The sequence below is a fragment of the Eleginops maclovinus genome, chromosome 4, assembly GCF_036324505.1.
Source record: "Eleginops maclovinus isolate JMC-PN-2008 ecotype Puerto Natales chromosome 4, JC_Emac_rtc_rv5, whole genome shotgun sequence".
NCBI classification, from domain to species: domain Eukaryota; kingdom Metazoa; phylum Chordata; class Actinopteri; order Perciformes; family Eleginopidae; genus Eleginops; species Eleginops maclovinus.
In genome coordinates, this window is record NC_086352.1 from 3,957,404 (window position 1) to 3,970,651 (window position 13,248).

The 13,248-nt window shown below is 41.2% G+C and overlaps 1 protein-coding gene across 1 annotated transcript in view; it reads left to right on the top strand.

The window, feature by feature from the left end:
• The window catches only part of LOC134863202 (TBC1 domain family member 9B), a 50,492-nt gene that overhangs the window by 19,700 nt on the left and 17,544 nt on the right, over positions 1 to 13,248 (top strand). The window contains exons 9-10 of the mRNA XM_063881560.1: positions 6,868 to 7,018; positions 12,720 to 12,943. Coding sequence (XP_063737630.1) covers positions 6,868 to 7,018; positions 12,720 to 12,943 — 375 coding nt within the window. The remainder of the gene's footprint in view (positions 1 to 6,867; positions 7,019 to 12,719; positions 12,944 to 13,248) is intronic.

The following is a 13,248-nucleotide window of genomic DNA, read 5'->3' on the forward strand; positions in this document are numbered from 1 at the left end:
GCGAGTACTAACTCCAGCCCTGACTCTATGCTTTTTACCCCTAAAAGATATTTCCAGAGTCACCTCCGGGTACTGGTGAATATCCCCATGCACACACCTCACCTTCACCCACGATGCTTCCACCAATGCCCCCGGCCGAACCAAGCGCTGATGGATCATCGTCTGATTACAGCCCGTGTCCATCAGAGCCTGGTGGGTACCCCCCTGTATACATACCGGTATACGGTACGTCCCTTCTAAACCGGGGGAGGCAACTGGCGGTCCCGCAACCCGGACCAACTGTCCGACCTCCATCATGGGACACTCCCGCCGGAAGTGGCCAGGCTGCCCGCACCGCCAGCATTCCTGCCCTGGCGCCCGAGGAGCCCCCCGTGGTCCGGACGACCAGAGGCGGAGGCTGGATCCTGGGGAGAGAGAGAGAGAGAGAGAGATGAGGTAGGGCTTGAGTGGGAAGGGGCCGGGTCGTGGGTTGAGGGGAAGGCGGTGCCGCGGCTGCTGTCGGGAACCTCCTCCTCGGGGCTGGGACGGGTCGGCCCGCGGGGACGACAGGTTGTCTGGTCTCCTCCTTCATGCTCCGCCGGGGAAGCGAATGGTGGTCCTCCGCGAGGACGACGGCTGCCTCCAGGCTGGCAGGGCGGTGACACTGGACCCAATTCGCCGTTGACGATGGCAGCCCGGCGACCAACCGCTCCAGTGCCACCTGCTCCATGACGTCCTCGGCGGAGCGCATCCCCGGCTGAAGCCAGCGCCTCGCCGCATCGAGGAGCTGCTTCGCGTAGGAGAAGGGGCGGCCAGCGTCCTCGAAGGGAAGGGCCCTGAACCGGCGGCGGTGTCCCTCTGGCGTGCTACCGAGCCGGTCAAGGATGGCCCTCCGCAGCTGCTTGTACTCATGTCGATCGGACGCTGGCAGGCTGTGGGCGGCTAGCTGCGCTCCCCCGGCCAGCAGGGGAAGAAGCCGCACAGCCCACTCCTCCTCCGGCCACCCGCACGCCGCCGCAGTGCCCTCAAATATGTCCAGATATGCCTCTGGGTTGTCGTCGGCTGACATCTTCTGGAGGGCAATCTGCGGCGGCCGGGCGGGGTTGGTCACCGGCTCGGCCTCCCGGACGGCCGGACGCTGCAGCAGCTCCAGCAGGAGAGCACGGTCCTCCCGCTGGCTGGAGGCGATTCCGAGGAGAGCCTCGCTCTGCTGACGTTGCAGGGCAGTGGTGCTCTCCTGCATGATGGCGAGACGCTGGAGGGCCTGGCCCAGCGGGCTTTCTCCTTCTGTGATCTGATGGGTTAATGTCCCTGTTCAGGCGCCACTGTGAGCGGGATGGCTCAGGTGGAAGGTAAGAGACAGAAGGGTTCGGGGTTGGGCAAAAGTAATAGCGTTTATTCCATACGAAACATGCAAACGAAAGACTGCTCCCCGGCACTTCCAGGACGGGCAAGGCCAGGATGGGGTGTGTCGGCTTCCCAGGACCCAGCCTACTGCAAGACAGACCAGAACCAGGTTACCAACATGCTTTATATCAAATGACTGATTACCTGATTCTGATCAGCTGTCTGGTCTCCGGCCGAGCCACTCCCCTCACCCCAGCAGCCGGCGCTCTAACCACACCCGGCTGCCACAGTCATGTATTGTGCAGCACGTGCCTCGCTACTGTTTCACGATTGATTTATTGCTTGTGTTTGTTGAAAAATACATGAGAAGAGGACCTTGAAAAAATAATCGCATATTAAATCGCAATTGCAATATTGAGGAAAGAAATCGCAATTCGATTATTTTCCAAAATCGTTCAGCCCTACTGCAGACCCTTAGATACTGATCCTTAAATCCTGAGGACTCTTTTGTTGCTTTTCCACTAACCCGGAGCCGTAGCTGGAGCCGATAAAGATCTGTTTTTTGTGTTTCCACCGCAGCGGCACCGGCTTTAAGCACCAAAAAAAACTGATCTTTGTGGCTCCACTCGGCTGCGCGGCAAGATCCAAGAACCAAATACATCACGCTTACTTCGGAGGGGCGAGATCAACCTGAGCAATAACGTTCTTGGAAATTCGAGAATTCTGCATTTGACCCATCCGGGGAGCAGTGTGGAGGACGATACCTTGCTCAGGGACACCACGGTAGCACTTGGTCTTTCGGGGACTTGAACTGGTGACCAGTTCCCAGCCCAAGCCCCTAACCACTTTGCCACCACCGCCCCCAGTTCATGGCGTACAGCGAGTACAAGTTGTAACAGCAGTATCTCTGAGCACAGGGACTACAGCGCGACCACACACTGATACACACACACTTTATAAAGTCCGGCAGCACTAACCGGGTCAGTGTGGTGCTGTTTACTCACCGGACTTTAATCACCGTTCTGTTAGTGAGCATTGGGAAGAGCAGGCAGACGTTCTCCTGTGTATTATTGCAGCTATGGGATGGAATCAGTACTTGGGCTACACAGGCTTCCATCACAAGCAAAACCATAAGGAAAACTACGCCGGACAAATGAGTAGAAAACGGCTTCTGCCACAACAGGATGTCAGAGCAGTGAAGGTAGTCAGAGTAGCTGTGCTGACATCACCTGTCTAAAGCCAGAGACACTCTCAGAACAGCGCTGTGAAGAAACAGTGTCAGTTCAGACTGAACACAGTCACTGATGGGGGGGGGGGGGTATGCATCAGCTGCTGTGACAGACAGACAGTGAACATGAATCAGTCAGAGCGCACGTTAACGAGGATGCAATGACGCAGCTCCACTTGAGCTCCACTCGGCCTCTGAGCGGTGGAAACACAAGGGGTGCTACAGACTGGAACCAGAGAAGCGCCATAAAATCTAAAGACCGGATCTTGGAACCGGTTCTGGTTTGGTGGAAAAGGGGCATTAGATGATGAGGACCCTTAGATACTGAGGACCCTTAAGATACTGACCCTTAGATACTGACCCTTAGATACTGAGGACCCTTAGATACTGAGGACCCTTACATACTGAGGACCCTTAAGATACTGACCCTTAGATACTGACCCTTAGATACTGAGGACCCTTAGATACTGAGGACCCTTACATACTGAGGACCCTTAAGATACTGAGGACCTTTAGATACTGAGGACCCTTACATACTGAGGACCCTTAGATACTGAGGACCCTTAGATATTGAGCACCCTTAGATAATATCCCCTAGATACTGAGGACCCTTAGATACTGAACCCTTAGATACTGAGGACCCTTAGATAATATCCCTTAGATACTGAGGACCCTTAGATACTGAACCCTTAGATACTGAGGACCCTTAGATAATATCCCTTAGATACTGAGGACCCTTAGATAATATCCCCTTAGATACTGAGGACCCTTAGATAATATCCCCTAGATACTGAGGACCCTTAGATACTGAGGACCCTTAGATACTGAGGACCCTTAGATATTGAGCACCCTTAGATAATATCCCCTAGATACTGAGGACCCTTAGATAATATCCCTTAGATACTGAGGACCCTTAGATACTGAACCCTTAGATACTGAGGACCCTTAGATAATATCCCCTTAGATACTGAAGACCCTTAGATAATATCCCTTAGATACTGAGGACCCTTAGATACTGAGGACCCTTAGATACTGAACCCTTAGATACTGAGGACCCTTAGATAATATCCCTTAGATACTGAGGACCCTTAGATACTGAACCCTTAGATACTGAGGACCCTTAGATAATATCCCTTAGATACTGAGGACCCTTAGATACTGAACCCTTAGATACTGAGGACCCTTAGATACTGAGGACCCTTAGATACTGAACCCTTAGATACTGAGGACCCTTAGATAATATCCCCTTAGATACTGAGGACCCTTAGATAATATCCTTTAGATACTGAGGACCCTTAGATACTGAACCCTTAGATACTGAGGACCCTTAGATAATATCCCCTAGATACTGAGGACCCTTAGATACTGAACCCTTAGATATTGAGCACCCTTAGATAATATCCCCTAGATACTGAAGACCCTTAGATACCATCCCTTAGATACTGAGGACCCTTAGATAATATCCCTTAGATATTGAGCACCCTTAGGTAATATCCCTTAGATATTGAGGACCCTTAAATAATATCCCTTAGATACTGAAGACCCTTAGATACCATCCCTTAGGTACTGAGGACTCTGAAGATAATATCCCTTAGATACCGAGCACCCTTAGGTAATATCCCTTAGATATTGAGGACCCTTAAATAATATCCCTTAGATACTGAAGACCCTTAGATACCATCCCTTAGGTACTGAGGACCCTTAGATACTGAGGACCCTTAGATATTGAGCACCCTTAGATACTATCCCCTAGATATTGAGCACCCTTAGATAATATCCCTTAGATACTGAAGACCCTTAGATACCATCCCTTAGGTACTGAGGACCCTGTAGATACTATCCCTTAGATACTGAGGACCCTTAGATACCATCCCTTAGGTACTGAGGACCCATAAGATAATATCCCTTAGATTGAGCACCTTTAGGTAATATCCCTTAGATATTGAGGACCCTTAGATACTGAACCCTTAGATACTGAGGACCCTTAGATAATATCCCCTTAGATACTGAGGACCCTTAGATAATATCCCTTAGATACTGAGGACCCTTAGATACTGAACCCTTAGATACTGAGGACCCTTAGATAATATCCCCTAGATACTGAGGACCCTTAGATACTGAACCCTTAGATATTGAGCACCCTTAGATAATATCCCCTAGATACTGAGGACCTTTAGATACTGAGGACCCTTAGATAATATCCCTTAGATACTGAAGACCCTTAGATACCATCCCTTAGATACTGAGGACCCTTAGATAATATCCCTTAGATATTGAGCACCCTTAGGTAATATCCCTTAGATATTGAGGACCCTTAAATAATATCCCTTAGATACTGAAGACCCTTAGATACCATCCCTTAGGTACTGAGGACTCTGAAGATAATATCCCTTAGATACCGAGCACCCTTAGGTAATATCCCTTAGATATTGAGGACCCTTAAATAATATCCCTTAGATACTGAAGACCCTTAGATACCATCCCTTAGGTACTGAGGACCCTTAGATACTGAGGACCCTTAGATATTGAGCACCCTTAGATACTATCCCCTAGATATTGAGCACCCTTAGATAATATCCCTTAGATACTGAAGACCCTTAGATACCATCCCTTAGGTACTGAGGACCCTGTAGATACTATCCCTTAGATACTGAGGACCCTTAGATACCATCCCTTAGGTACTGAGGACCCTTAGATAATATCCCTTAGATTGAGGACCCTTAGATAATATCCCTTAGATATTGAGGACCCTTAGATAATATCCCTTAGATACTGAAGACCCTTAGATACCATCCCTTAGGTACTGAGGACCCTGAAGATACTATCCCTTAGATACTGAGGACCCTTAGATACCATCCCTTAGGTACTGAGGACCCTTAGATAATATCCCTTAGATTGAGCACCCTTAGATAATATCCCTTAGATACTGAAGACCCTTAGATACCATCCCTTAGGTACTGAGGACCCTGAAGATACTATCCCTTAGATACTGAGGACCCTTAGATACCATCCCTTAGGTACTGAGGACCCTTAGATAATATCCCTTAGATTGAGCACCTTTAGGTAATATCCCTTAGATATTGAGGACCCTTAGATAATATCCCTTAGATACTGAAGACCCTTAGATACCATCCCTTAGGTACTGAGGACCCTTAGATATTGAGGACCCTTAAGATACTTACCCTTAGATACCATCCCTTAGGTACTGAGGACCCTTAGGTACTGAGGACCCTTAAGATACTGACCCTTAGATACTGAGGACTCTTAGATACTGAGGACCCTTAAGATACTGAGGACCCTTAAGATACTGACCCTTAGATACTGAGGACCCTTACATACTGAGGACCCTTACATACTGAAGACCCTTAGATACTCACCCTTGGATACTGAACCCTTATATACCATCCCTTAGGTACTGAGGACCCTTAGATACTGAGGACCCTTACATACTGAGGACCCTTAAGATACTGACCCTTAAGATACTGAGGACCCTTAGATACTGAGGACCCTTAAGATACTGACCCTTAAGATACTGAGGACCCTTAGATACTGAGGACCCTTACATACTATCCCTTAGATACTGAGGACCCTTAGATATTATCCCTTAGATATTGAGGACCCATAAGATACTGAGCACCCTTAGATAATATCCCTTAGATATTGAGGACCCATAAGATACTGAGCACCCTTAGATAATATCCCTTAGATACTGAGGACCCTTAGATACTGAGGACCCTTAGATACTGAGGACCCTTAGATACTGAACCCTTGGATACTGAGGACCCTTAGATACTGAACCCTTAGATACTGAGGACCCTTAGATACTGAGGACCCTTAGATATTGAACCCTTAGATACTGAGGACCCTTAGATACTGAACCCTTAGATACTGAGGACCCTTAGATACTGAACCCTTAGATACTGAGGACCCTTAGATACTGAACCCTTAGATACTGAGGACCCTTAGATACTGAACCCTTAGATACTGAGGACCCTTAGATACTGAACCCTTAGATACTGAACCCTTAGATACTGAACCCTTAGATACTGAGGACCCTTAGATACTGAACCCTTAGATACTGAGGACCCTTAGATACTGAACCCTTAGATACTGAACCCTTAGATACTGAACCCTTAGATACTGAACCCTTAGATACTGAGGACCCTTAGATACTGAACCCTTAGATACTGAACCCTTAGATACTGAGGACCCTTAGATACTGAACCCTTAGATACTGAACCCTTAAATACTGAACACTTAGATACTGAGGACCCTTAGATACTGAGGACCCTACTAACTCTCTTCCCCCCCAGATGAAGGAGAAGATGAAGGAGGAGGCCTGGAACATCCACTTCTCAGAGTTCGGTCGAGGAGTCTGCATGTATCGGACCTCCAGAACCAGAGACCTGGTCCTCAACGGGATCCCAGAGAGCCTGAGAGGGGAGCTGTGGATGCTGTTCTCTGGTGAATGTTCTCTCATTAACTCATTCATCACCAGTCATTCATTCATTCATCAATCAATCATCAGTCATTCATTCATCAATCATTCATCAGTCATTCATTCATTAGTCATTCATCAATCATTCATCAGTCAGTCATTCATCAATCAATCATCAGTCATTCATTCATCAATCAATCATCAGTCATTCATTCATCAATCAATCATTCATCAATCATTCATTCATCAATCATTCATCAATCATTCAATCATCAGTCATTCATCAATCATTCATCAGTCATTCATCAGTCATTCATTCATCAATCAATCATCAGTCATTCATCAATCAATCATCAGTCATTCATTCATCAATCAATCATTCATCAATCATTCATTCATCAGTCATTCATCAGTCATTCATTCATCAATCATTCATCAGTCATTCATCAATCATTCATCAGTCATTCATCAGTCATTCATTCATCAATCAATCATCAGTCATTCATTCATCAGTCATTCATTCATCAATCATTCATCAGTCATTCATCAGTCATTCATCAGTCATTCATTCATCAGTCATTCATCAGTCATTCATTCATCAATCAATCATCAGTCATTCATTCATCAATCAATCATCAGTCATTCATTCATCAGTCATTCATTCATCAATCAATCATCAGTCATTCATTCATCAATCATTCATCATTCATTCATTCATCAGTCATTCATTCATCAATCAATCATCAGTCATTCATCAGTCATTCATCAGTCATTCATTCATCAGTCATTCATCAGTCATTCATTCATCAATCAATCATCAGTCATTCATTCATCAATCAATCATCAGTCATTCATCAGTCATTCATCAGTCATTCATTCATCAGTCATTCATCAGTCATTCATTCATCAATCAATCATCAGTCATTCATTCATCAATCAATCATCAGTCATTCATCAGTCATTCATCAGTCATTCATTCATCAGTCATTCATCAGTCATTCATTCATCAATCAATCATCAGTCATTCATTCATCAATCAATCATCAGTCATTCATTCATCAGTCATTCATTCATCAATCATTCATCATTCATTCATTCATCAATCATTCATCATTCATTCATTCATCAGTCATTCATTCATCAATCAATCATCAGTCATTCATTCATCAATCATTCATCAGTCATTCATTCATCAATCAATCATCAGTCATTCATTCATCAATCAATCATCAGTCATTCATTCATCAATCAATCATCAGTCATTCATTCATCAATCATTCATCAGTCATTCATCAGTCATTCATTCATCAATCAATCATCAGTCATTCATCAATCAATCATCAGTCATTCATTCATCAATCAATCATTCATCAATCATTCATTCATCAGTCATTCATCAGTCATTCATTCATCAATCATTCATCAGTCATTCATCAATCATTCATCAGTCATTCATCAGTCATTCATTCATCAATCAATCATCAGTCATTCATTCATCAGTCATTCATTCATCAATCATTCATCAGTCATTCATCAGTCATTCATCAGTCATTCATTCATCAGTCATTCATCAGTCATTCATTCATCAATCAATCATCAGTCATTCATTCATCAATCAATCATCAGTCATTCATTCATCAGTCATTCATTCATCAATCAATCATCAGTCATTCATTCATCAATCATTCATCATTCATTCATTCATCAGTCATTCATTCATCAATCAATCATCAGTCATTCATCAGTCATTCATCAGTCATTCATTCATCAGTCATTCATCAGTCATTCATTCATCAATCAATCATCAGTCATTCATTCATCAATCAATCATCAGTCATTCATCAGTCATTCATCAGTCATTCATTCATCAGTCATTCATCAGTCATTCATTCATCAATCAATCATCAGTCATTCATTCATCAATCAATCATCAGTCATTCATCAGTCATTCATCAGTCATTCATTCATCAGTCATTCATCAGTCATTCATTCATCAATCAATCATCAGTCATTCATTCATCAATCAATCATCAGTCATTCATTCATCAGTCATTCATTCATCAATCATTCATCATTCATTCATTCATCAATCATTCATCATTCATTCATTCATCAGTCATTCATTCATCAATCAATCATCAGTCATTCATTCATCAATCATTCATCAGTCATTCATTCATCAATCAATCATCAGTCATTCATTCATCAATCAATCATCAGTCATTCATTCATCAATCAATCATCAGTCATTCATTCATCAATCATTCATCAGTCATTCATTCATCAGTCATTCATTCATCAATCAATCATCAGTCATTCATTCATCAATCAATCATCAGTCATTCATTCATCAATCAATCATCAGTCATTCATTCATCAGTCATTCATTCATCAATCAATCATCAGTCATTCATTCATCAATCAATCATCAGTCATTCATTCATCAATCAATCATCAGTCATTCATTCATCAATCATTCATTCATCAATCAATCATCAGTCATTCATTCATCAATCAATCATCAGTCATTCATTCATCAATCAATCATTCATCAATCATTCATTCATCAGTCATTCATCAGTCATTCATTCATCAATCATTCATCAGTCATTCATCAATCATTCATCAGTCATTCATCAGTCATTCATTCATCAATCAATCATCAGTCATTCATTCATCAGTCATTCATTCATCAATCATTCATCAATCAATCATCAGTCATTCATTCATTCATCAATCAATCATCAGTCATTCATTCATCAATCATTCATCATTCATTCATTCATCAATCAATCATCAGTCATTCATTCATCAATCATTCATCATTCATTCATCAGTCATTCATTCATCAATCAATCATCAGTCATTCATTCATCAATCAATCATCAGTCATTCATTCATCAATCAATCATCAGTCATTCATTCATCAATCATTCATTCATCAATCAATCATTCATCAGTCATTCATTCATCAATCATTCATCAGTCATTCATTCATCAGTCATTCATTCATCAATCAATCATCAGTCATTCATTCATCAATCAATCATCAATCATTCATTCATCAATCAATCATCAGTCATTCATTCATCAATCATTCATCAGTCATTCATTCATCAGTCATTCATTCATCAATCAATCATCAGTCATTCATCAATCAATCATCAATCATTCATTCATCAATCAATCATCAGTCATTCATTCATCAATCAATCATCAGTCATTCATTCATCAATCATTCATTCATCAATCAATCATTCATCAGTCATTCATTCATCAATCAATCATCAGTCATTCATTCATCAATCATTCATCAGTCATTCATTCATCAATCATTCATCATTCATTCATTCATCAATCAATCATCAGTCATTCATTCATCAATCATTCATCAGTCATTCATTCATCAGTCATTCATTCATCAATCAATCATCAGTCATTCATTCATCAATCAATCATCAGTCATTCATTCATCAGTCATTCATTCATCAATCAATCATCAGTCATTCATTCATCAATCAATCATCAGTCATTCATTCATCAATCAATCATCAGTCATTCATTCATCAATCAATCATCAGTCATTCATTCATCAATCAATCATCAGTCATTCATTCATCAATCAATCATCAGTCATTCATTCATCAGTCATTCATTCATCAATCAATCATCAGTCATTCATTCATCAATCAATCATCAGTCATTCATTCATCAATCAATCATCAGACATTCATTCATCAATCAATCATCAGTCATTCATTCATCAATCAATCATCAGTCATTCATTCATCAATCATTCATTCATCAATCAATCATCAGTCATTCATTCATCAATCAATCATCAGTCATTCATCAGTCATTCATCAGTCATTCATTCATTAGTCATTCATTCATCAATCATTCATCAGTCATTCATTCATCAATCAATCATCAGTCATTCATTCATCAGTCATTCATTCATCAATCAATCATCAGTCATTCATTCATCAATCAATCATCAGTCATTCATTCATCAATCAATCATCAGTCATTCATTCATCAATCAATCATCAGTCATTCATTCATCAATCAATCATCAGTCATTCATTCATCAATCATTCATTCATCAATCATTCATCAATCATTCATTCATCAATCAATCATCAGTCATTCATTCATCAATCAATCATCAGTCATTCATCAGTCATTCATCAGTCATTCATTCATTAGTCATTCATTCATCAATCATTCATCAGTCATTCATTCATCAATCAATCATCAGTCATTCATTCATCAATCATTCATTCATCAGTCATTCTTCAGTCATTCATTCATCAATCAATCATCAGTCATTCATTCATCAGTCATTCATTCATCAGTCATTCATTCATCAATCATTCATCAATCATTCATTCATCAGTCATTCATTCATCAGTCATTCATACATCAATCATTCATTCATCAGTCATTCATTCATCAGTCATTCATCAGTCATTCATCAATCATTCATTCATCAGTCATTCATCAATCATTCATCAGTCATTCATTCATCAGTCATTCATCAGTCATTCATTCATCAGTCATTCATTCATCAATCATTCATTCATCAATCATTCATTCATCATTCATTCATCAGTCATTCATTCATCAATCAATCATTCATCAGTCATTCATCAATCATTCATTCATCAATCATTCATCAATCATTCATTCATCAATCATTCATTCATCAATCATTCATTCATCAATCATTCATCAGTCAATCATCAGTCATTCATTCATCAGTCATTCATTCATCAGTCATTCATTCATCAATCATTCATCAATCATTCATCAGTCATTCATTCATCAATCATTCATTCATCAATCAATCATCAGTCATTCATCAATCATTCATTCATCAATCAATCATCAGTCATTCATTCATCAATCATTCATTCATCAATCAATCATCAGTCATTCATTCATCAGTCATTCATCAATCATTCATTCATCAATCATTCATTCATCAATCAACCATTCATCAATCATTCAATCATCAGTCATTCATTCATCAATCAATCATCAGTCATTCATTCATCAGTCATTCATCAATCATTCATTCATCAATCAATCATTCATCAATCAACCATTCATCAATCATTCAATCATCAGTCATTCATTCATCAATCATTCATTCATTCATCAATCATTCATCAATCAATCAGTCATTCATTCATCAATCAATCATTCATTCATCAATCATTCATCAATCATTCATTCATCAATCATTCATTCATCAATCAATCATCAGTCAATCATCAGTCATTCATTCATCACTCATTCATCAATCAATTAATCATCAATCAATCATCAGTCATTCATTCATCAGTCATTCATCAATCATTCATTCATCAATCAATCATTCATCAATCAACCATTCATCAATCATTCAATCATCAGTCATTCATTCATCAATCATTCATTCATTCATCACTCATTCATCAATCAATCATCAGTCAATCATCAGTCATTCATTCATCACTCATTCATCAATCAATCAGTCATTCATTCATCAATCAATCATTCATTCATCAATCATTCATTCATCAATCATTCATTCATCAATCAATCATCAGTCAATCATCAGTCATTCATTCATCACTCATTCATTCATCAATCAGTCATCACTCATTCATCATGTAAGAGAAGAGCTGTAGATGCTGTTCTCTGGTCAGTATCAGTCATTCACTGCTAACCCTTCCACAGGTGCTCAGAATGAGATGGCGTCCCACCCCGGTTACTATGGTGACCTAGTGGAGGCAGCAATGGGGCGGGGCTCCGTGGTTTCTGTGGTGACGGAGGAGATTGAGAGGGACCTGCATCGATCAATGCCAGAACACCGAGCCTTCCAGAACCAGACCGGCATCTCCGCTCTGCGCCGAGTCCTGACTGCGTACGCCCACCGTAACCCGGGCATCGGGTACTGTCAGGTACTAATACTACATACAGTATCTCAGTAAAGCGAGTACCCCCTCCCCTTTGTGTAGATATGTTATTATATCTTCTCCTGGGACCACCCTGAAGAGATGACCCTCTGATCCAGAGTAGAGTAGTCAGTGTACAGCTGGGATAACAGGGTACATTTGCTGAGCCCTCAAAATAACTCAACACAGCCATTAATGTCTAACCCGCTGCAACAAAGGTGAGTACACCCTAAGTGAGAATGGCCAAATTGTGCCCAAAGTGTCAATATTTTGTGCCACCATTATTTTCCAGAACTGCCTGAACTCTCCTG